The 22,205-nt window shown below is 40.5% G+C and overlaps 1 protein-coding gene and 1 long non-coding RNA gene across 5 annotated transcripts in view; one reads left to right on the top strand and one right to left on the bottom strand.

Annotated features, from left to right (window-relative positions):
• Nucleotides 1-21,278, top strand: part of XPO4 (exportin 4) — a 113,857-nt gene extending 92,579 nt beyond the window's left edge. For all 4 annotated transcript variants that reach the window (XM_030307578.1, XM_030307554.1, XM_032591784.1 and 1 more), the window contains 10 exons: nucleotides 5,214-5,373; nucleotides 5,853-6,022; nucleotides 7,868-8,042; nucleotides 10,616-10,909; nucleotides 12,164-12,344; nucleotides 13,758-13,876; nucleotides 15,387-15,517; nucleotides 16,058-16,175; nucleotides 16,601-16,693; nucleotides 19,748-21,278. In XM_030307578.1, coding sequence (XP_030163438.1) covers nucleotides 5,214-5,373; nucleotides 5,853-6,022; nucleotides 7,868-8,042; nucleotides 10,616-10,909; nucleotides 12,164-12,344; nucleotides 13,758-13,876; nucleotides 15,387-15,517; nucleotides 16,058-16,175; nucleotides 16,601-16,693; nucleotides 19,748-19,945 — 1,639 coding nt within the window. In that variant the 3' untranslated portion in view covers nucleotides 19,946-21,278. The remainder of the gene's footprint in view (nucleotides 1-5,213; nucleotides 5,374-5,852; nucleotides 6,023-7,867; nucleotides 8,043-10,615; nucleotides 10,910-12,163; nucleotides 12,345-13,757; nucleotides 13,877-15,386; nucleotides 15,518-16,057; nucleotides 16,176-16,600; nucleotides 16,694-19,747) is intronic.
• The window catches only part of LOC115508695, a 39,488-nt gene that overhangs the window by 9,840 nt on the left and 7,443 nt on the right, over nucleotides 1-22,205 (bottom strand). Inside the window, exon 2 of the long non-coding RNA XR_003967082.1 lies at nucleotides 4,878-5,106. This is a non-coding gene — a long non-coding RNA (uncharacterized LOC115508695). The remainder of the gene's footprint in view (nucleotides 1-4,877; nucleotides 5,107-22,205) is intronic.

The raw sequence follows: 22,205 nt of genomic DNA, 5'->3' as shown, positions 1-22,205 counted from the left end.
AGAAAGCAGTGCTGATGTGGCGTAGGTGCCCTAAATGAGTGAGTCAAAGTCTGTGAGCCTCCTAGACACCAGGTGAACATTGGCAAGTTTTTATTGTTCATAAAGCTAAAACTACATTTCAATGGCTTTCTGAAGGAAAACTATGATTCTTACCTTATAAAATTGAAGTATTTGTTCTGAATATGTGAAACTTGAGTGTCCTGTCAGGTAAAGTTAGAAGACAATTGTGTGCCTCAAATGAGAATTCACTTTGATCTTCCTAGGAGTAGTGGCAAAATTTTCATTAATTCTTAATGGTGAAATTGAGGAAGGATAAACCTAGACCGAATATCCTCCTACAAGTGGATTTAAAACCAACATTTGAAATTTCAGTATCTTTAAAGTTAAGTTGCAGGCAGATACACCAATAATGAAATAACACTGGTTTTTGTCAATTGCAGAATCAGTAACTCAAGCAGGGTGCTGTCCCCTTCATCTTTTTAACTTAATTCAAAAATACATGGATATCATTTATACCTGTGCAGTAGAAAACAGGATTTTTTTTTTTTAATGAACTATCAAGGAAATGTTTAGGAATTTATTTCCTTTATTGTTTTATTTTCTTGTTTGAAATAAAATATCAATGCTCTATTTTTGCAAAATTTTTATCTCTTCTTTTGGGGATTACTATAGGCGCTAGGTTAATTGCTTGTGAAAATCCTTGCTTTTGCTTTGGTTTGATTCATGGTGAATGTTAATTTCAGAGGCAGCTCATTTCAGAGGGCTGTCATATTATATTCTTTGTCATATTTCTTGCCTGGGCAGTACCATCAGGTATGCTTTCCTTGTATTTTCAGTGCTTTTTCAATTTTTGCCAGTCTAAGGTATCAGTGTGGGAGCAAAATATTTTTGTATCTGAGAGCACAGACTATGGAGGGTTGGAAAACAAACCAAAAAAAAAAAAACAAAAAAACAAAAAAAAACACCCTATTTTTTTTTTTAAGTCCAAAGAATTAATGTGAAATTGAAAGGCGTATGAGAGAAACATTCCTTGTTTGTAAAAAAGTTCACATTTCTTGAAGAATTTATCCTCTGACAAATAATTAATTGAGTACCAGGTACTGTTGTAGGCATTTGGGATACATCAGTGAGCAAAGCAGACAAAAATCATTCCCCCTTTAAAGCTCCTTGTAGGAGAAAGATAATGAATGGATGAGAGGAAGGAAGGGAGGGAGGGAGGGAGGGAGGGAGGGAGGGAGGAAGGAAGGAAGGAAGGAAGGAAGGAAGGAAGGAAGGAAGGAAGGAAAAGTAGTGTTAGAAGACTACGTGCTCTAGGTAAGAAACTGAACAGGGTGAGGGGATTTGGAGCACAGATTCGGGGACTGTGTGTAATTTTAAGTAGTGTAATCAGTAACAGACTTCATTTGGAAGGTGACTTGTCAGCAAAGACTTGAGGTTGGTGAGGAAGGCTGTGAAGGCCTGGGGAAGAGTATTCCAGGCAGAGCGAACAGGGAATGCTAAGGCCCTGTGGCACGTCTGGCATATTCAGGCAATAGTAAGAACTGCCATTGTGGGTTGAGCAGAATGAGGTGGAATTTTGTCAGGAGATCAAGATAGAAGGGAAAACAGAGAGCTATCAGATCAAGGCTTTAGCCTTTGCTCTGAATGAAGTAGGGTGCTGTCGTAAGGTTTGAGCAGAACTGTGCAAAAAGATTCCTCTGCTGCACTGAGAGTAAACTATGAAGACAAAAATGGAAGCAGGGAGACCAATGAAGAGGCTAGTTGTAGTAATCCAAGAGAAAGATGATAGTGGTCTGAATCAGAGTGATAATAGCAGATGTGAGAAACTAACAAGCTCTGACTCATTTTGCAGACTTTTGGTTTATGAATGCAAAGGTAATTCAAGATTAATTTGTAGAGTATGGGAAACTGTGAGTGCTGTCTGAAATATGAAGTATGTTTAGATACCATACTTAAGAAATTAAAGTAGGATTAGAAATTGGAAATATCGGGGGGCCTGGGTGGCTCGGTCGGTTAGGCATCCAACTTCGGCTCAGGTCATGATCTCACGGTCTGTGGGTTCAGGCCCCACATCGGGCTCTGTGCTCACAGCTCGGAGCCTGGAGCCTGCTTCGGATTCTGTGTCTCCCTCTCTCTCTCTGCCCCTCCCCTGCTCACACTCTGTCTTTCTGTCTCTCAAAAATGAATAAATATTAAAAAAAAAAAGAAAGAAATTGGAATTATCAACAATTAAAAATGTTTTGTATGTAACATGTGTGTGTCAACTACACTTTAATTACAAAAATGTTTTGAGTTGTTCCTTCACCTCCCCCGTATGCCAGGATCTGAGGATACAACAGGAGTCTGATAAGAGGGATAGAGGAGCGCCTGGGTTTACCTAACCTGTTGGCAGGGGAAGGATCAGGGGGTGCTTTGGAGAGATTTATTTATTTAGGCAGATAGTTGAGGGATGCGTAGGAGTTTGCAACATGCAGCAAAAGGTGAAGAGGATTCCAGGCAGCGGCAACAGCAGAGGCCGAGGCCTGGGAGGAGAGCATGGCCTAAAGCAAGAGGAAGTGTGGTGTGGCTCACTTGTGAACGCGGAGGGGAGAGACGTTTCCGGAGGTGGAGAAGTAGGGTTGGCACTGCGGATCGGGCGACTGAGGTAGGAGTGAAAGTGGTGAAGAACGTCAGAAATGGGCAGGTGGACCGGTCAGACGGTGGTAGCAGGATTGTACCGTGGAAGGTGGGTTCAGAGGGGGACCAGGCAGGTGAGGAAGCGTTTCCACTGGTAAAAGTGGGGGTGGAAAGAGGCAGGTGGCTGTGAGAGGTTCTGTCAGAGGCGGCCCCGTGGGATTTTGCTCGCCCGACGGGCTGTGGCAGTGAGGCCGCAGGAGCCCGCTCTGCTTTACGTTGCTCCTGCTTTGCCAGAGAAAGGCAAGGCTCTTGCTCGTTCCGAGTCTTAACGTAACGGAGAGGCAGGTGCGTCAAAGCGTGCGGTGCCAGATAAAGCGACGGTTCCGAATTGTGTGTGTGGTGTCGGGAGTGAATGACCGAGTAGCGGATGACACGGACTTTACAGGTCAGGAGCTTTTCAGCCCTTTGCATTACGGGACGCTCAAGAAATCAAATTGTCAGCTAAGAGATGATTAAAAATAGGTTTTGATAGATCTTCGTGATGTTTTGCATAAAACTAGGTTCAGATAATTGAGGAACCCTGCTATTTTAAAACTGCTTTTTCCATTTATGTGAATAGGTTTTCTCAGTGTTTCTATAAAAATGAAAAAGGAATCAAATCAAATTATGCTCAACTCTGTCTCATTCTAAGAATAAGGAATTTATATATATATATATATATTTTTTTTTTTTAATGGCTGCTAATTTTTTTAAAATAATTTATTTTTTAATTAGCCATTTTTTTTCACAGATGCATGAACTAATTTGGAAAAACAAAATCCTGGTACATTAATCTCATTCACAAATGCATAGAATTTTAGTTTTATGTTTAATAAATTTTTTTAAGTTTCTTAAATGTTTATTTTTTTGTGAGAGAGAGAGAGAGAGGCAGAAGGAGCGTGAGCAGGGGAGGGGCAGAGAGAGAGAGGGAGACACAGACTCTGAAGTAAGGTCCAGGCTCTGAGCTGTCAGCACAGCCTGACGCAGGGCTCGATCTCACAAACCGCGAGATCATGACCCGAGCCCAAGTCAGACATTTAACTGACCGAGCCACCGAGGCACCCCTGTGTTTAATAATTTGTGTTATACTTTGCTCAATTGTATACTAATAAGTCCAAAACACATTTTAGAACCAAGTCTATGGTCACTGGGAATTTTTTAAAATGACTTTTCAATAACTAGACATTTGTTTCAGAGATGGATGTGGTATGATCAATAAAAATGACTATAAAAATGTATTACAGTAAGATAACCTGTAGGGAAAAAAAATAAAAATTTAAGGAGAAAAAGAATGTATTAAGTTTCCAACTGTTAAAGAAAAACTTGTTTTTCAAATGGATGATGGTGGGTACCAAAACACTGATAATTAAATTCCTGTGCATAAATTTAGAAAGTTACTGTAATTATTTAATTCAAATTCTGTTAGGCTTCAGATTATATCATTTCAAACTATTCTTATGGGAAAAATCTGATACATTAACTTAAATGTAATGTGAGGTCCTGGAGTATTTTCGTTCATATCCACCCTAAAATAATTTTTGAAAATTTGAGCACTGGTAGGTAGTATAGGGAGTAGGTGTTATATAGGGAAAAAGGATGTTCTGGGGGTAGAAACTTAAAAACCTGTGTGGTTCAAGGGGGGAAATTATTTCAAAAGGATAGGGCGATAAATAGTATCTAGTACTTTCAAGATATACCGTTGGACAAAGAACTGAAATGTAAGATTTCATTACAGGGAGATACTTTTAGTCATCTTGAGAATAGTAAAGAGAAGTAGCAGAAGCCAAGGTTCAGGTGATTAGGATCCCGGTCTTGGCAGGATATCTATAAAATGATGTTAAGATGGATCCTTTCAATTACATCCTCAGCTTCTTTGCCTTTTAGCTCAAGTCAAGCTACATATGTATCACTTCGGATTCTCTTCTCTCCTACTCCCACCCCCGGAACAAGACTTTCTAACTTCTCTGCATATCATGCTGTTATTAACACCACACAGCCGTATGAATTATGTAGTGTAGGAGAGGACAGTATGCACGCTTACGTGGATAATTTTTTTAGCAAGACTTGCATTTTAAAATACCAGTAAGAATCAGGTTTGTTGGGAAGTATATAAGACTGTCCAATTTAGAGGCAAGATTTAATCTTCAGAGCATTCTGGATAAGTCAGTTACCAGACCCTCCACCATAAAATAACAAACGTGTCAAAATAAAACAGTGCTAACCGTGGAGTGAAGTAGTGACGAAGGGCTGCAGAATGTAGCCTTTACTCTGAACTTTTACTTGTACGTATCTCTCCATTTCGAATGTGAAAAATCTCTGTGGATGGTAATGCTGAGACTTCCACAGAAGGATGTCTCTACCCATGACTGAGTCTTGTTTCCTGCTTCTGAAGGGTCAGCAATGAACGGGGACTTGCATCCTGCTGATGAAAATTTCAAGTTATAGCCTGGCCTAAATTCAGAGAGTTGAAAACAGAACAAAAAGGACTTTTCAGAAACAAATATTATTAGACGGCCAAATAAATGGAAGAATAAACGACTTCTTTTTTATGCCTACAGGCTATTATCTGCTGTTCTCAGAGTTTCAGAGGTTGAATCTCGAGCAATAAGAGCAGACCTCACTCACCTCCTAAGCCCTCAAATGGGCAAAGACATTGTTTGGTTCCTAAAACGCTGGGCAAAGACTTACCTCCTGGTGGATGAGAAACTATACGATCAGGTCAGAATATAAAACTGGCTTTGTTTGGATTTATGAATTCGACACTTGTGGAAATGAGAATATTTTTCTTGGTGATTTTCTCATCGAGATGTAACTAAGAGCGGAACATCTTCCACATTGAAGAGAACTGTATGAACGATGTACGATTTTAATAGCTTTCCTTAGAGCACATCGTTTGATTCAGCTTATTTTGACCATATTAGTTTATAGATTACTAGTGGGAATGGATTAATTTACGTTCTTTGTGTTTGGTATGAACGCCGTGTTAGTGTGTTAATGAGAGTAAAGTTAACTCACATTGGAAGATGTCCGTGGATTGAGGAGGTTTTATTTTGGACTCCCAGAAATGAATGCGTTTATAAAATTGATGCGAAGTAAACGGTACTCCAGATTTAGATGCTAACTTCAGTTTGATTTTTCTGTGCACTTCTTTTTAAGCTAATCTTTCTGACCTTAAAATTTTTGTTTTCTCCTTTAAGATAAGTCTGCCATTCAGTACAGCATTTGGAGCAGATACAGAAGGTTCTCAGTGGATTATTGGCTACCTCTTACAAAAAGTCATCAGTAACCTCTCAGTGTGGAGTAGTGAGCAGGACCTTGCAAATGACACTGTGCAGCTCCTTGTCACTTTGGTGGAAAGAAGAGAAAGGTAAGGTGATTATTGGAGGCTGATTGTGTGTGTGTGTGTGTGTGTGTGTGTGTGTGTGTGTGTGGTCTTTCAAGTGGCAGTTACATGGTCCTAAATGCAAATAGACCCTGCATTTGGGAGCAATGTGTTTAAAAAAAAAAAAAAAGACACAGTCAATATCATATTATTGCTATAAATGTAAATAGAGCTTTCTCATGGTACAATTGAGGATTGCTTTGGCTATTCAAGGATTTGGCATCAAAGACTCTTATGAGAAACATATGTGTTCAGTAATTTATAGTTTTAAAAACATTTTAATACCCTTTAGTAGTCTCATTTAATTTTTTCAGATATCCTATTATTCTGTTTTAAAGATGAGAAAAACTTGGGGCGCCTGGGTGCCTCAGTCGGTCAAGCGTCTGACTCTTGATTTTGGTTCAGGTCATGATCTAGTGGTTCATGAGTTCGGGTCCCACATTGGGCTCCAGTTGATAGCACAGAGCCTGCTTAGGATTCTCTCTGTGTCTGCCTGCCCCTCCCCTGCTTGTTTTCTCTCTCTCTCTCTCTCTCTCTCTCTCAAAATAAATAAACCTAAAAAACAGTAAAAATAAAGGTGAGAAAAACTTGATAATTTACTAATTTTGCAAATTAAGAGTTTTAGTGTTTTCTACAACAAACTCTGGAAATTTTTCCTCCTCTCTCCCTCCCTCTGTGTATGTGTCTCTCTCTCTCTCTCTCTCTCTCTCTCTCTCTCTCTCTCCCTCCCTCCCCCCATCCCCTCTTTCTTTTTTGTTATTTTTTTTTTTTAATTTTTTTTTTTCAACGTTTATTTATTTTTGGGACAGAGAGAGACAGAGCATGAACGGGGGAGGGCAGAGAGAGAGGGAGACACAGAATCGGAAACAGGCTCCAGGCTCTGAGCCTGACGCGGGGCTCGAACTCACGGACCGCGAGATCGTGACCTGGCTGAAGTCGGACGCTTAACCGACTGCGCCACCCAGGCGCCCCTCTTTTTTGTTATTTTTGACAGAGAGAGAGAGAGAGAGAGACCACAAACAGGAGAGGGACAGAGAGGGAGGTAGGGAGACACAGAATCTGAAGCAGGCTCCAGGCTCTGAGTTGTCAGCACAGAGCCCAGTGTGGGGCTTGAACTCACGAACTGTGAGATCATGACCTGAGCCAAAGTCGGACGCTTAACCAACTGAGCCACCCAGGTACCCCCAAACATTTTTCTTACTATATAGGAATGTGATTGTTATTACTCTTAGCATTGACTGTTATTTATTGAGTTCTTGTAATTTACTGTACTGTTTCAAGCATTTCATATATAGTATTTTATTTAATTTTATTGTAACTATTTAGTTACAGTGTCCATATCAGCCATGAGAGTTAACGCTGTTATTACTGTTGTTACCCTGTTTTACGGATCTGGTAACTAAATAAGAGAGTAAATAAATTTTACATTGTCAAACAACTAATGGGATTTGAGCACAGACTTGTGTGACTCCAAAGTTTATATCAGTTTACTATATACTGTACTTCAAAAACTAATTAGGGGCGCCTGGGTGGCTCAGTCGGTTAAGCAGCCGACTTCGGCTCAGGTCATGATCTCGCGGTTCATGAGTTCGGGCCCCGCGTCGGGCTCTGTGCTGACGGCTCGGAGCCTGGAGCCTGTTTCGGATTCTGTGTCTCCCTCTCTCTGCCCCTCCCCTGTTCATGCTCCGTCTCTCTCTGTCTCAAAAATAAATAAACGTTAAAAAAAATTTTTTTTAAACTAATTAAATTCAGTTACCTTCCATTTTTGTTTACTCGGTATACACGCAGTGTAAAGTAATATGTCTTTTGTTTTGTTACTTCTGCTTCTAGAGCAAACTTAGTGATTCAGTGTGAAAACTGGTGGAACTTAGCCAAGCAGTTTGCAAGTCGAAGCCCACCTCTGAACTTCCTGTCAAGTCCCGTGCAGAGGACACTGATGAAGGCTCTTGTCTTGGGTGGTTTTGCACATATGGACACAGAAACCAAACAGCAGTATTGGACAGAGGTAATAGTTTCCTTTATTTGGATCGACCTTCTTATGTTTTACCCTATGTGGTGGCATAAAATACTCTGTGGAGTCAGAAACATTTCAGTCATACCTTCTCTAATGTTTTTCCCTTTATAATGGAATAGGTTGAAGCTTATTATTTTACAAATACCATCTTATAATTTGTCCATATCTGCATATGTGATGACTTTGTCAAACGTTCTGTAGTATGGGCACATTTTTGCCCACAACTCAAATGAGAGCCTAAAGAATCAGTGAAATATCCGCTTCTGTTGAATGAGGAGGTGCAAATTAACCACTGTATTAGTTTGCTAAGGCTGCTGTAACAAAGTGCCACAAACTTAGTGGAGCAAACAACAGAAATGTATTGTCTTGGAGTTGTGTAGACCAGAATCCAAGGTCTAGGTGTTGGTAGGTTGGTTCCTTTTGAAGGCTATGAAGGAGAATCTGTTCCAGGCTTCTTGCCAAATTGCTGGTGGTTGACTGGTAGGCTTTAGTGTTCTTAGGCTGTAGAAGCATCACCATAATCTCATCTTCACATGATATTCTCCATGTGTGCATTTCGGTGTAAAGATACCAGTCGTTGGATTAGCGGCCCACCTAATGAACTCAATTTAATTATATGTGCCACAACCCTGTTTCCAAATAAGGCCACATTCTCAGGTACTAGAGATTTGGACTTCAACATACCAGTTGCAGGGGTGGGGGGGATGCATAATCAACCAATAACCACTGTGAACACATTGCATTATGTAAATTAGATTTAAGTCAGGAACCAAGAGGTATCAGTATAGGTGGCTGGCCTATAATCCTTGTGACTAGAGCGCTCTTAATGTCTGAGAAGGGACACAGTAACAGAATTTGGCAGTCATCTGTGACTTCAGACCAGAAGAAAACCAGGCTGACCATATATTTCTAGTTTAAACAATTGTATTATCATATGTATAGCTTTAGAATTAAGATATCTTCATGAATATGCATGTTCACTTAGGACAGGACTGATTTTCTGAAGTTACACTCTATGCCAAGAGAAATTGGAAAGGAGAAAAACAGTCCAGAGCTGAATGTAGAACAGGGTTTGGCAAATTGGAGCCCACGGACCAAAATCGGCCTGCTGTCTCTCTCTCTAAGTAAAGTTTTATGGAAACACAGTCATGTTCAATTGTTTGTATTGTATCTATGGCTGCTTCTGTACTAAATTGTAATTGGATAGTTGGGCCAGAGTTGACATATTCTTCAAAGTTGATACTTACTCTCTGACCCTTTGGAGACTTAAATTTCATCTTTTTGAGGGGGGAGGTTAATCCACTGGAAAGAGATGATGATAGTGACAGAATTCTGTGAATGGCATTGACTAAGTCATGTTCTGTGATTTGTGGTTTTTGGAACCTAAATTACTTTAGAAAGTGAGGTGATAGCATGTGCTGATTTGCTTTTCCATAAATAATACTTTTTCCACTTTGATGGGGTAATTGACATCACTACGCAAGTTCAAAACGTGTACAGCATAGCGGTTTGACTTACATATACTATGAAGTGATTACCGCAAGAACTGCAGTCAACATCCACGATCTCATATAAGTACAATGAAAAGAAACAACAAAAGAAAATTCTTTTCTTGTGATGAGGATTCTGAGGAGCTACCCTTTTAACAATTTTCCTATCTGTCACACAGCAGGGTTTACCTATAGTCACCATGTTATACGTGACACTCCCAGTACTTATTTATCTTACAACTGGAAGTTCAAATCCCCCTTTTCCCACCTCCCCCCACCCCCACCGTAGCAACTACAGATCTTTTTCTGAGAGTTGGGATTTTTTGTTTGTTTTGTTATTTTATTATTTTATTGTATTAAAATTCCTCATCTAAGTAAGATCATATGGTATTTGTCTTTCTTTGTCAGACTTACTTAACGTGTACCCTCAAGGTTCATCCGTGTGGTCACAAATGGTAGGATTTCCTCATTTTGTACGGCTAACTATGATTGCATATGTATCACAACTCCTTCCATTCATCCACGGATGGACGTTCAGGTTTTTTTCATGTCTCGGCCATTGCAAATAATGCTTCAGTGAACATGGGGGTGCAGACGTCTGACTAAGTGCTGTCTTGGTTTCCTTTGGATATATTCCCAGCAGTGGAATTACTGGGTCATATGGTAACTCTGTTTTTAATTTTTTGAGGGTCCTCCTCACTGTTTTCCTTAGCGGCTGCCCCAGTTGACAACCCCCACTAACGGTGCACAGGGGTCCCCTTTTCTCCACATCCTTGCCAGCCTTTCTGTCTCGTCTTTTTGATGGTGGTCATTCTAAAAGACCTGAGGTGATGTCGCCTTGTGGTTTTGATTTCCGTTTCCCTAAGGACCAGTGTACTGTGTGTCGTTCTTTCTGTAGTAGGTTAGAAGTTACGCATCCCCTCGTGATGGGGAACGTAGCCTGTAGTTCCGATCATTGTTTTCGGTGCTTTCAGAAATGTTTTAGAAGGGACATCTCCAGGTTGAGGGAGTAAAGCTGAAAGAAATGGATCGTGGGAATTAAACTTTTAGAAATATGATGCTTTAACTTGACAGGTCCTTCAGCCACTGCAGCAGCGATTCTTAAGAGTGATAAATCAAGAAAACTTTCAGCAGATGTGCCAGCAGGAGGAAGTCAAGCAGGAGATCACGGCCACGCTGGAGGCCCTGTGTGGCATTGCGGAGGCTACCCAGATTGACAACGTAGCAATTCTTTTTAATTTTTTGATGGACTTCCTTACCAATTGCATTGGATTGATGGAAGTTTACAAAAATACCCCAGAGACCGTCAATCTCATAATAGAAGTTTTTGTGGAAGTTGCACATAAACAGATATGCTATCTTGGAGAGGTAAGCACTTTCTAATTTTTCCTCTTTCGGATTAGAACTCCTGAAAGTATAACAAAGTAACAGACACTTTCCTTTAAATTCTGTGAATGTTATCCAAAGGAGTTTTCAAAAAGACTTCAGAACTTTTCAAAAGAACTCAAAATCCAGGGGAAGGCTTATTGAAGGAAAGTCAATTCTGACCTAAAACTGTTGGTAAAACCAGTCATTTCTTTGAGATATAGTATTTTATTCAGTCAAAGCCATTCAAATGAGGCGTGTTTGATAAGACAAATAGTAGAAAAATTTAACCAATTTCTGTCTGTTGAAACTCTTGAGGCTTAAAATTTTAAGTGACAGTTTGTATCTTTGCTTTATAAATCAAATGGATAATTTAGACAAGCTAAATTCTTTTATAATCAGTAACCACAGGTACACTTTTTACCCTGTTTAGAAATCATTTAGAAAGCTGTTTTAAAACTGCCTTAAAGGAATATATTTGTATTTGTCTGTGGATTAGCATAAATCTTGTTTTAAATCATTTCATGTGGGTTCCTGAGTTGTAAATTTTTGTTGTTGTTGCTGTTAGATCAAAGGCACTTGCTCAAAAGTAAGGTTATTTTATAAATGTTACAAATGTAGCCATAGATGCACGACTGAGAGGGCAGGCCGTTGCCATTCTGATATTTAAGACCATGGTTTGGTACACTTTGCTTTTGCAAGTTAAACAGTTTTAAATCTGAAAATAATAAATAGTATACACAGAGGTAAATAGCAGAAGTAAAACAGTTCTGTTGCCAAAATCTTATTATCTCTCTAGTATGTATTATCAAGTGAACAAAAAAAATGGATGTCAAATTTTGTTAGAAAACTGCTAATTCTTAAAATTTTTTTTTCAACGTTTATTTATTTTTGGGACAGAGAGAGACAGAGCATGAACGGGGGAGGGGCAGAGAGAGAGGGAGACACAGAATCGGAAACAGGCTCCAGGCTCTGAGCCATCAGCCCAGAGCCTGACGCGGGGCTCGAACTCACGGACCGCGAGATCGTGACCTGGCTGAAGTCGGACGCTTAACCGACTGCGCCACCCAGGCGCCCCCATAACTGCAATCTTTAATGCATGCTGTTTCATTTTTCTTAATGTTTTATAAGAGTTTCAAACAAGTGTTTGAGCTACTGTTGGGATCCAGAGTAAATTTATTAGATTATAGTTTTAAGTTTCTTTTAGGGTTGATATTTTTTCCCAACTAAGTATGATTTATGCACGTTCTCTTACAGTCCAAAGCTATGAACCTGTATGAAGCCTGCCTTACTTTGCTGCAAGTATATTCTAAGAATAACTTGGGGCGGCAAAGAATAGATGTTACAGCAGAGGAAGAACAGTACCAAGACCTGCTTCTCATCATGGAACTTCTCACTAACCTTCTGTCAAAAGAATTCATAGATTTTAGCGATACAGGTAAGGTGAGGTGTGAGGGTTTTGAATTTCATTTTAATTATCTTTTTTGTAAAGCAAAGGAAGATAAAACTAAGTAAATAAATAGGGGGGGGGGGTCGCCTCGGTTGCTCAGTCAGTTAAGCGTCCGGCTCCCACCTTTATGAGACAGACCCCACGTAGGTTTCCACTCCCAGCGCATGCCGGCTTTTGGGATTCTTGGATTTTCTCTCTCTCTCTCTCTCTCTCTCTCTCTCTCTCTCTCTCTCTCTCTGCTCATGCACAGTCACACACTCTCTCCTCTTTCTCAAAATAAATGAACGTTAAAAAGTTTAAATGTTATCATTTAAAAGTCATTTTTAATGTAATGAGTCAGAAGTACTCATTAAAAGGGCGTCTGGGTGGCTCAGTCAGTTAAGCTTCTGACTTCCGCTCAGGTTGTGATCTCACGGTTTGTGAGTTCGAGCCCCGCATCGGGCTCTGTGCTAATAGCTCAGAGCCTGGAGCCTGTTTCCAATTCTGTGTGTCTCTCTCTCTCTCTGCCTTCCCCCACTCATGCTCTGTCTCTGTCCCTCAAAAATAAATAAACATTGAAAAAAATTTTTTTAAGTATTCATTAAAAATTTTCATTGCTTCAGGGCCCCTGGGTGGCTCAGTTGGTTAAGTGTCTGACTTGAGCTCAGGTCATGATCTCATGGTTTGTGAGTTCGAGCCCTGCGTCAGGCTCTGTGCTGACTGCTCAGAGCCTGGAGCCTGCTTCAGTTTCTGTGTTTCCTTCTCTCTCTGCCCCTCCCCTGCTCATACTCTGTCTCCCTCTGTCTCTCAATAATAAATAAATGTTAAAAAAAAATTTTTTTTTAATTCCATTGTTTCATTAATGATTGCAGTGAACTGTTTTTCATTAGGCTTTGGGTTTGATAGATGTTTGTGGATTTTCCTCATTTACCTATTTAGGTCTTAGGAGGATTCTTAATTTATATGCATTTTATATGGATTAAGGATAATAAGCCTTTTTAATATTGGTAGTTATTTTTTAACTACCATCTTCTTTAACATTTTAATTTCTGTTTTCCCCCATTCCTCTTCAGCATAGAAAAATTTCACACACCTAATAGATAAAATAAATATTACTGTGGAAATTATTTAACTCACAGTATAACTTCCTTGTGAGTAGATTCGATTCTACTTTTTAAAACATGAAGCGTTAGTTTCCATCACTGTAGAATAATAATGTGAACACGGAATACTGCATCAGAGACCCTGACAAATGAAATACAAAGGGATGACCCAGGGCCAGATTGATCAGATGTCCACTCATAGATAGATTTTGGCTTAGGGGTTTTCATCTTTTGTTACTTTCTCACAAAGATGGGAATACGTGTAACTCTGTAGGTTTATTGATGTTGCAATTCTGAGACTACCTTTTTGTCTTATCAGATGAGGTGTTCAGAGGACATGAGCCAGGGCAGGCGGCAAACAGGTCTGTGTCTGCGGCTGATGTTGTTCTGTATGGAGTGAACCTCATTCTGCCCCTGATGTCACAAGATCTTTTGAAGGTAATTGAAGACAGTGAATGTGAAAACCCCAACTGTCTGCTCGGAGTTCAAAGATGTTGTAGACAAGAATATACCTCTGATTTAATTAAGGAGGTATAAGTACCTGCTTATCTGTTAAGTACACACGAAAATCAGAGGTTCTGGTTCCCATTGTGTGTCATTTATACTCACGCATGCAGCTCAGTACGTGGTTCATGCCCTCATTTAATCCTGCCCCAGAGTCCTGTCTTCACTGATAATTAGCGACAGAAAAAAAACCGGTTCTTTTAGAAACTGAATTCTGATGTTAGCAGTTTTGATTCCCTCATTTGTTATTGAGCAAATTAAGTTATATGTTTAGGTGTATTCCACTTGTGCTTTTGAACATCATTCTCTGATTTTAAGGATTGAGCAGCAGAAGGCATTTTCCAGCAACCCCATGTAGAAATGGGATGGTAAGAAACCAAGACTAACGGTTTTTAAATTTGTGTGCATTCTGACGACGTCCTGTCTCGGGGTCATCAGTCAGTATTGAGGGTGTGGTGGTGACGAGGCTGCCCTTTCTTCCTCCTTTGGTACCGCAGAAGAAGGGAGTCTCTTTCGTGAGTTGTCACGGAGGGTGAGGGTGGGGACAAAGACATGGCTGGGAAGGAAGAGGGAGGTGTGTGCGTGCGCATGTGTGTGGAACACGAACGAGGTAGAGTGGGAGAGGGAAAGAGAGGTCGGTCGTGGGAAGGAAGAAAATAGCGGTTGAGAAGTGGTTAGAAGTTGCATTGAGGAGTAGGAGGTGCTGTCAGATTCCCACAGAGTGGGCGGGGACCACATGTGTCTCTCCTTGAGCAGTGTCTTTGGGAGATGATTGGTGACCCGTGAGCTGAGTGTTCATGTGGCCACCAGTCGGATGGGGAAGTTTCGTAAGCTCTGTATATTGCTTTCTTTTAGGGTTTTTTGGTTTGGTTGCAGGGGCGGGGGGGGGGGGCGGGGAGGTTCTCATCAAATAAACCATTACACATTTAGATGTGTATTTTCTTAAGAATTGCTAAACTGTAGATTGCCTACTTTTTACTTCAGTTTTCCAGGACTGTCCAACCAACTTTTAGAAGTGTGAAGAAGTGAATACTCTATTTCATGCATAATCCTAATCTGTATTACCTTCTTGTATTTTTCTAACATGCTGGAAATCAAATAAACACATTTGCAAAAGGGTTTTAATTATAGGTCATTTGATTATTTGAAATTTGGCTGCTTTGTCTACTTTTTCAAGGTAAACAAGACTATCTGGAATTGGCGATAGCTTTTATTAACTGTCCAGAAGATAATTGCTTCTACTGTACATTATTTTCATGTTACTAAAATATTTCCTTTATTGAAACATATTTTTATATTTAATTAGATCTTTATGTTTTCTATATATCTTGATTCTTTTAGAGAAATCATATTTACAAGTTTATTGGTTATTTATTTTATTGCATTAATGAAAATAGAAATTAGATATCATTAAGCATCTAAATGTTTAATATTTCTTTTTCAGTTTCCAACCCTTTGTAATCAGTACTACAAATTAATCACATTTATCTGTGAGATTTTTCCTGAAAAAATACCACAGCTTCCTGAAGATCTTTTTAAAAGTCTGATGTACTCTCTAGAACTAGGCATGACATCATATCCTTTAAATGAACATCATTATCATTTATCCCTTGGGGGGGAAAAAAATCTCCCAAAGTTTTAAAAACTTGTATTTTTAAATTTTCCTTTGTGTTTTATTTCATAAGAAAGCTGTCGTCTAACAGCCCTAATTGTGTGTTTCTCTTATTAGTTCACCTCATCTTGTCCTCCGTTCACAGATCAATCCCAAAGGCTTTTGGTGCCTGGTCCGAAAGTCACTCTTTCATTAAGAGCCCCAATTAGTAATGTCGTCGACTGTTGTTGAGTCTCTGATCTCAGCTGCCCGGTAGTAGAGAATACTAAGGCTTTTTATCAGTTGTGTGCTCATGATCAGAAACACATTAGAAATCTACAGTCCGAGACCCTCTCCGAAACACTGGAAACCTTTTGTTGTGTAGCTCGCAACCCTGTAAAGACATATTACACACTAGGGTACTCACTTAACTGTGGTCATTCCTAGAATTTGATAATAGCCATGATTTTTTAATCTTTTATAAGTTAAATACACCTAGTCTGTTCCTTGACCTTCATGATCAGAATGAGTTCGGAAGTTTGCCAGCTTTGCCTGGAAGCTTTGACGCCATTAGCTGAGCAGTGTGCAAAAGCACAGGAAACAGATTCACCACTTTTTCTAGCAACACGGCACTTTCTAAAGGTAAGATGTTCGGCTGGCATGTCGTGAAGCCGTCTGCTTTAGTACAGTTCGTGCCTGCAAATCTTCATTCGAATGAGGCAACGCTTACGTCATTCAGAGGGCAGGAAAGAATTACTTTCTGTTCATTGTGCTTTTCTGGAGATCAGTTCCCTGGACACCTTATTCTCCACTTGTGTGTTCTTGAAACCTGACGTGGCAAATGTAACAGTCTGGTCATTTATGATGGCACATGTCACAGCAAGGAATAACCTCTGTTGTTATAAATCCTTGGGTCTTTAAAAAGCTGTTTTCTTCCATTTTCAGATTTATTTAATAAATAAGAGCAACTACCACCCCTCTTTGTCTTTTTTGGATTAGACACAGGATGGGAGATTGTACGATCATCATGTATTTTTATTTAGAGGTTTTGTATTATGTCCTTTCAGCTGGTTTTTGATATGCTGGTTTTGCAAAAGCACAACACAGAGATGACCACTGCAGCCGGTGAAGCTTTCTACACGTTGGTGTGCTTGCATCAGGTACTGGGCACAAGTCTCTTCGTTGGGTCTCTTCCCTTTTTTTTTTTTTTTTTTTCCAGCAAGGAGATTGTTTGTGCAGATAGTGGGCCTTTGATACTCCCAGTTCTTAGAGAATCTGTGACTCAGTGCTTCAATTGCTTTCAGTGAGGGCGTATTTCTTCATTTCCACATTAGCTCTTCTGACAAGCTGTTTGTCAGTGAATAAGCACTTACTTTCCCTTCTCCCCTGTTCTGAATCATCCTTTGCATTGATCACTGCCCTAAAGCTTGTCCTTGTAAACAAGTGTGCTTGGAACCAAGAATTAACATGAAAGAATAGTAGAGGCACAGTTTCTGTCCTTGAGGAACTCACAGTTTTGTAAGGGAGACCAGACGAAGAAGACTGGGGACCCAGAGGATCTGCCTTGAGAAAGTGCGGAAATCAACAGTGTATTATTTCCTGTCATGGTAGGGAAAGTGTGTTGCTTCATATTATACTACGGAAAGGAGTGTATTGTTTCAATTTATTTTGTTGAGCCTTTAAAGACTCAGAAGCACGCACTCGCTGTTTGGGGTTAACGTTATGGGAGAAAAGTTACGCTAGCTCACCTGTCCCTTCCCTATTCTGGTAGAGTAGGTGCCCATCAAGTGTATGAGAAGAACCATATTAGATCATCAGCTGCCCCAGTTTCCCAACACTCCTTTCCCCAATTTTTGGTCTCCCCACCCCCTAGCACGTGCACACGTCCCAGCATGACTAAGCAATTGGCTTTTGTTAAATGCTTTGCCTTTTTTTTCCCCTTAAAGTATATAGAGTCCATTGCATTTGCTGTGAGTGGCACTCAGGGCTTGATTTTATTTACCTGTTTAAAGAAAGATAGGATTTTGAGGCCTTTTCATACAACTTAAAGATTCCCTTCGTGTAGACTTCCTATACCATCTACGCTCCAAGCTGAAGGTACTCTGGGGCTTGAGTTCTTGCTGTCCTCTCTGCACATGGTGCCCATCTCAGGTCTGTGGGCTTTCTGTGTCATTTTACTTCCTTGTTGCTTGCTAGGAAGATAGATGTCTTGTCCCCATTTGTATAAGCCATTGCATTCCAGATGCCTTTAAACAACAACAACAACATATTCACACATTGTAAAAAAGGGAGCAAGGCGTTAGGTTTGGCTAGCATGAGATCTGCTGGTCTGGTCCCAGAGGGACCACCATATCTTTTGAATAGGGAAATGATTTGGAGTTTATACTTACTCTTCTGTGAGTAGGTATGTCTCTTGGATAGGGCATTTAGGGTGGCCACCCTGGTTCCCTGCTTGTGTTGTGGGTCAGGGATTGCGTCCAGTGCCTTACTCTTCTTTTCCAAATGCAATTAATATTTCAGTTCACCCTTTGGTCCATTATGATATCCCAAGAAGCTAATGAAAAATAGTGTCAGACCAGTTTTTGTTGTTTGTTCGTTTGTTTTTCAAGAGAGCTTATCTTAGAAAGCTGTTTTGGTTGAATGTTCCTTAACCCCACACTCTCTCTTCTGTATAAGGCTTTATTATAAGGGGCATTAAAAGTAGAAGCACTACATATCTCTCCCCCCTCTCCCCCCCCCCATGCTCCTATATTTATTAGGTTCCTTTTCCTGCCCTTTCTCCCAGAGCCACTGAGTCCAGTACTGGTTTGGAGGTACGTCTGCACCTTCACCTTGAGAAAGGACTGAAATATACCCCTCCCCTTGTGCCACCCCCTCCCAGACAGCTCCTGTCTGCCTTGTACGGGTCTGCTGTCCTCAGAGCTGTGCGGACAGGGTGTCTATAGAAAGCCCTGGGAAATGCTTGAGAGTCAGGTTGCAGACTTAGACTATGCATAAAATGCAAAATAAACATGAATAATGTGGTTGAAAAATAGAGAGGAGACAACACAACAAACTTGGTAATCACATGGCTTCAGGAGCCAAGCAGCCTGGATTCTTGCTTAAAAGCAGTGTGATCTTGGGCTGCCTGGGTGGCTCAGTTGGTTATGTGTCTGAGTCTTGATTTTGGCTCAGGTCATAATCTCACAGTCATGGGATCAAGCCCCATGTCGGGCTCTGCCCTGAGTGTGGGGCTTGTTTGGGATTCTCTCTCTCCCTCTCTGTCTCTCTGCCCCTCCCTGACATGCTTATTTTCTCAAAGTAAATAAATAAAGATTAAAAAAAAGCAAGTGTGATCTTAGACATATTAATTTCACTATATGTACGTACTTCCATCTGTGAATCAGGAGAATAATGGTACTTTTTGTACTGCTGTTCATAGGATTGTTATAAAAAGTGAGTTACTAATGTAAAAGGCTGGAACAGTACCTGGAATAGAGTGAACTTTCAGTGAATATTAATCAGTAAAAAGAGCTATTGTGGGGGCGCCTGGGTGGCTCAGTTGGTTGAGCATCCAACTTCGGCTCAGGTCATGATCTCGCGGTTCGTGAGTTCGAGCCCCGCGTCAGGCTTTGTGCTGACAGCTCGGAGCCTGGAGCCTGCTTCAGATTCTGTGTCCCCCCGCCCCGTCTCTCTCCGCCCCACCCCTGCTTGTGCTCTCTCTCTGTCTTTCAAAAATGAATTAACAGGGGCGCCTGGGTGGCTCAGTCGGTTAAGCGTCCGACTTCAGCTCAGGTCACGATCTCACGGTCCGTGAGTTTGAGCCCCGCGTCGGGCTCTGGGCTGATGGCTCAGAGCCTGGAGCCTGCTTCCGATTCTGTGTCTCCCTGTCTCTCTGCCCTTCCCCCGTTCATGTTCTGTCTCTGTGTCAAAAATAAATAAACGTTAAAAAAAAAAATTTAACAAAAATGAGTAAACGTAAAAAAATATTTTTTTAATTAAAAAAAAAGAGCTATTGTGATCATTTCACAGTGTATTTAGATGTGGGATGATTGTGTTGTACACCCAAAACTAATAGAATATTATATGACAATTGCACTTTAACGCAAAAGAAGAAGAGCCGTTGTCAGACCCTGCCTTTCAGAAATCCCACAAGGTAGTACCTGATATCATCTACTTGTGTGACATTTGAGGAAGCTAAATGTTCTTACGTATACACTTTATCTCTTCAATAGGCTGAATATTCCGAGTTGGTTGAAACATTACTGTCAAGTCAGCAAGACCCGGTTATTTACCAGAGATTAGCAGATGCCTTCAACAAGCTCACCGCAAGCAGCACTCCTCCGACGCTGGACCGGAAGCAGAAGATGGCCTTCCTAAAGAGTTTAGAAGAGTTTATGGCAAATGTTGGTGGCCTCCTTTGTGTAAAATAAACAACAAAACTTTATGCTTAATTTAGATCCTTTCTGCAAAGTGCACTGAATTGCTAAAAGCTGACTTGAGTCTTGTCCTGTCCTTCAGTTCTTTGGCCGTTTTGGATCTCGGAGAGCCTGAAAGTTTGATATGTAATGCAGTGAAACAGGAGAGGTCACCTTTGAATCAGCTTCCGCTGTTGGGTGTTAGCCACAGTCTGTCATATGTGTCTTGTAGATTTTGAATGGTGATCTAAGATTTCCAATTCCGTATGTGTGCAAACAGATATGGGCACCATGAAATGCACATTCAGTGCCTTTCCCCCTTATCAAAACATTAGGTGGCTAGCCAAAGTGTAGACTTTCTGTTAAATTAAATATATTAGATGGACGTGTGCTCGGCATTGTTTCTCAAAATGTTGTCCACAGACCACCTGCATCATTGGAGGAGCTGGTTGAAAAGGCGGATTCTTGGGCCCAACTGTCGACCCTCAGAGTCAGAATTTCTGTTCGTTGGGCCTTGGACTCTTCATTTTAACACGCTCCTCCCCTCTGCCACCCCACAAGTTTTGAATCAATGCAAAAGACAGTGGAAACTCTTCCGAGGTTTTGTGCTTTCAAACTTTTCCTCCCTTTGATGATTCGGTTTGTGATTCAGCGGGAAGAAGAAACATCAGGTGTTTGCTGGCTTCGTGTGTCACACACTCTGGCTCTCTGTTGTTTGTAACATCAGCCTGGTGTTGCAGGCTTTGTGTGATACAGGCCTCCAGTCACACTCTGATGCCTGAACTTGAGGGGGAAAATGGGTGTATATTTTTGTTCCATAAAAAGAACTTTAGGAACTGTAGCCATTTCATTGCCTTAATTTTAAGAAGAAAATACAAAAAAGAGCAGATTTGTTTTAGTAAGAAATCAAGTCTTGATGCTTCAGAGTTGGTTTAGGGTGTTAGCTGCTACGAATCTGGTGCCCTTTTGATCGTGTATTTATGTTGGGTTTATGAGTGAAATGAAAGTCTCATTCGTATGTAGTCTAACTTTTTGGGTATGTTTCTCTTCAGCCACGTAGCCCATGGCTAATAATCTATTCTGAATGGCTTGCTTAAGCAATAACTATTTTAAAGGATGTGAATTACTGATTCATACAGACTATTCTACGTTGGGGCATTAGGGGCAATAATTACGCTAGAGTGGACATTCTCCTCATTTCACAGGAGCCATGTACATTTAATTTAAGAGATTAAAAACTTCCTATTTAGATCCTCTAGTTTGATTTTTCTAATCAGGACTTTTGTACTGCTGCCACGCTCCCCTTAGTTCTGTGTGCCAGCTTAAATTATGGAAATGAAAGCTAATTTATAAACTGCCGGCGTATGAAGCTCTGCCCACTGCAATGTCAAAATCCCACAGCACAGTGACAGGAATCTGGCACAGGCTCGCTCTGAAACTGCTTCCAAGGGGTGGGCTTTCTCCTGCTGTGTCCTTGACACCTACAGGCTCAACTGTCCTTCGAACGTAGTCTTCATATCTGAATTGCATATAGTATATGCATCTTCACATGTGATGCTGTGCAGAACTTTGTATAACTCCGTGCTACTCACAGTTAACAAAACTGGAGCATCTAAATTACATCCAACCTGTGCATGTGATGTTAGACACAAGTGAATGCAAAGCCTAAGGCCGTAACTTTTTGAGGAACGTCACTCTTAATTCGATTATTGTTGATTAATAACTGAGGTGGAGCAAAAACATCTTAAAAGACAGCTAGGAAAAAACTAAGATCGCTCTTCATGAAATACACGTATTGTATTTTTAAGAACACTTTGAACAAGTGCATTTATTTTTAGGTTTCTTCTTTGTTTCCCTTAACTTGTGGCAATATTCTTTCTTGGTGTTTTACGTTTCCCAGCTCCCTCATGCTTTCTTAAGAGTTGTGAGCAGTGTGTATCTGTGTGTTCGATAAGAATAGTCCCTTTGCCAAAGGACACTGAAATACACAACTGACTGGGTAGGTCTGCCATGACAAAACTATGATCAAATTATTATTATAAATAAAGATGAGTAGGAAAGAAATACCTTGGTAAATAAAAAGGTGTCCGTATTTAATAACTTCTTCCTAGACAGAAATGTATTTGCTAAATTTGCCCAGATTTTATTATAGTCCTGCAATTTCATTAGATCAGTTTCAGTTAAAGTGAGATTTACTTCAGATTGGACCAAATAATGTTTCCAGTGTCCCCTGAACGTTGAGTAGTGGCAAACTGGAGGAAAAAGCAACCACCAT

The sequence above is a fragment of the Lynx canadensis genome, chromosome A1 (genome assembly GCF_007474595.2).
Source record: "Lynx canadensis isolate LIC74 chromosome A1, mLynCan4.pri.v2, whole genome shotgun sequence".
NCBI classification, from domain to species: Eukaryota; Metazoa; Chordata; class Mammalia; order Carnivora; family Felidae; genus Lynx; species Lynx canadensis.
Note: the sequence above shows the minus strand (reverse complement) of the source record. Positions and strands in the feature narration are given on the sequence as shown.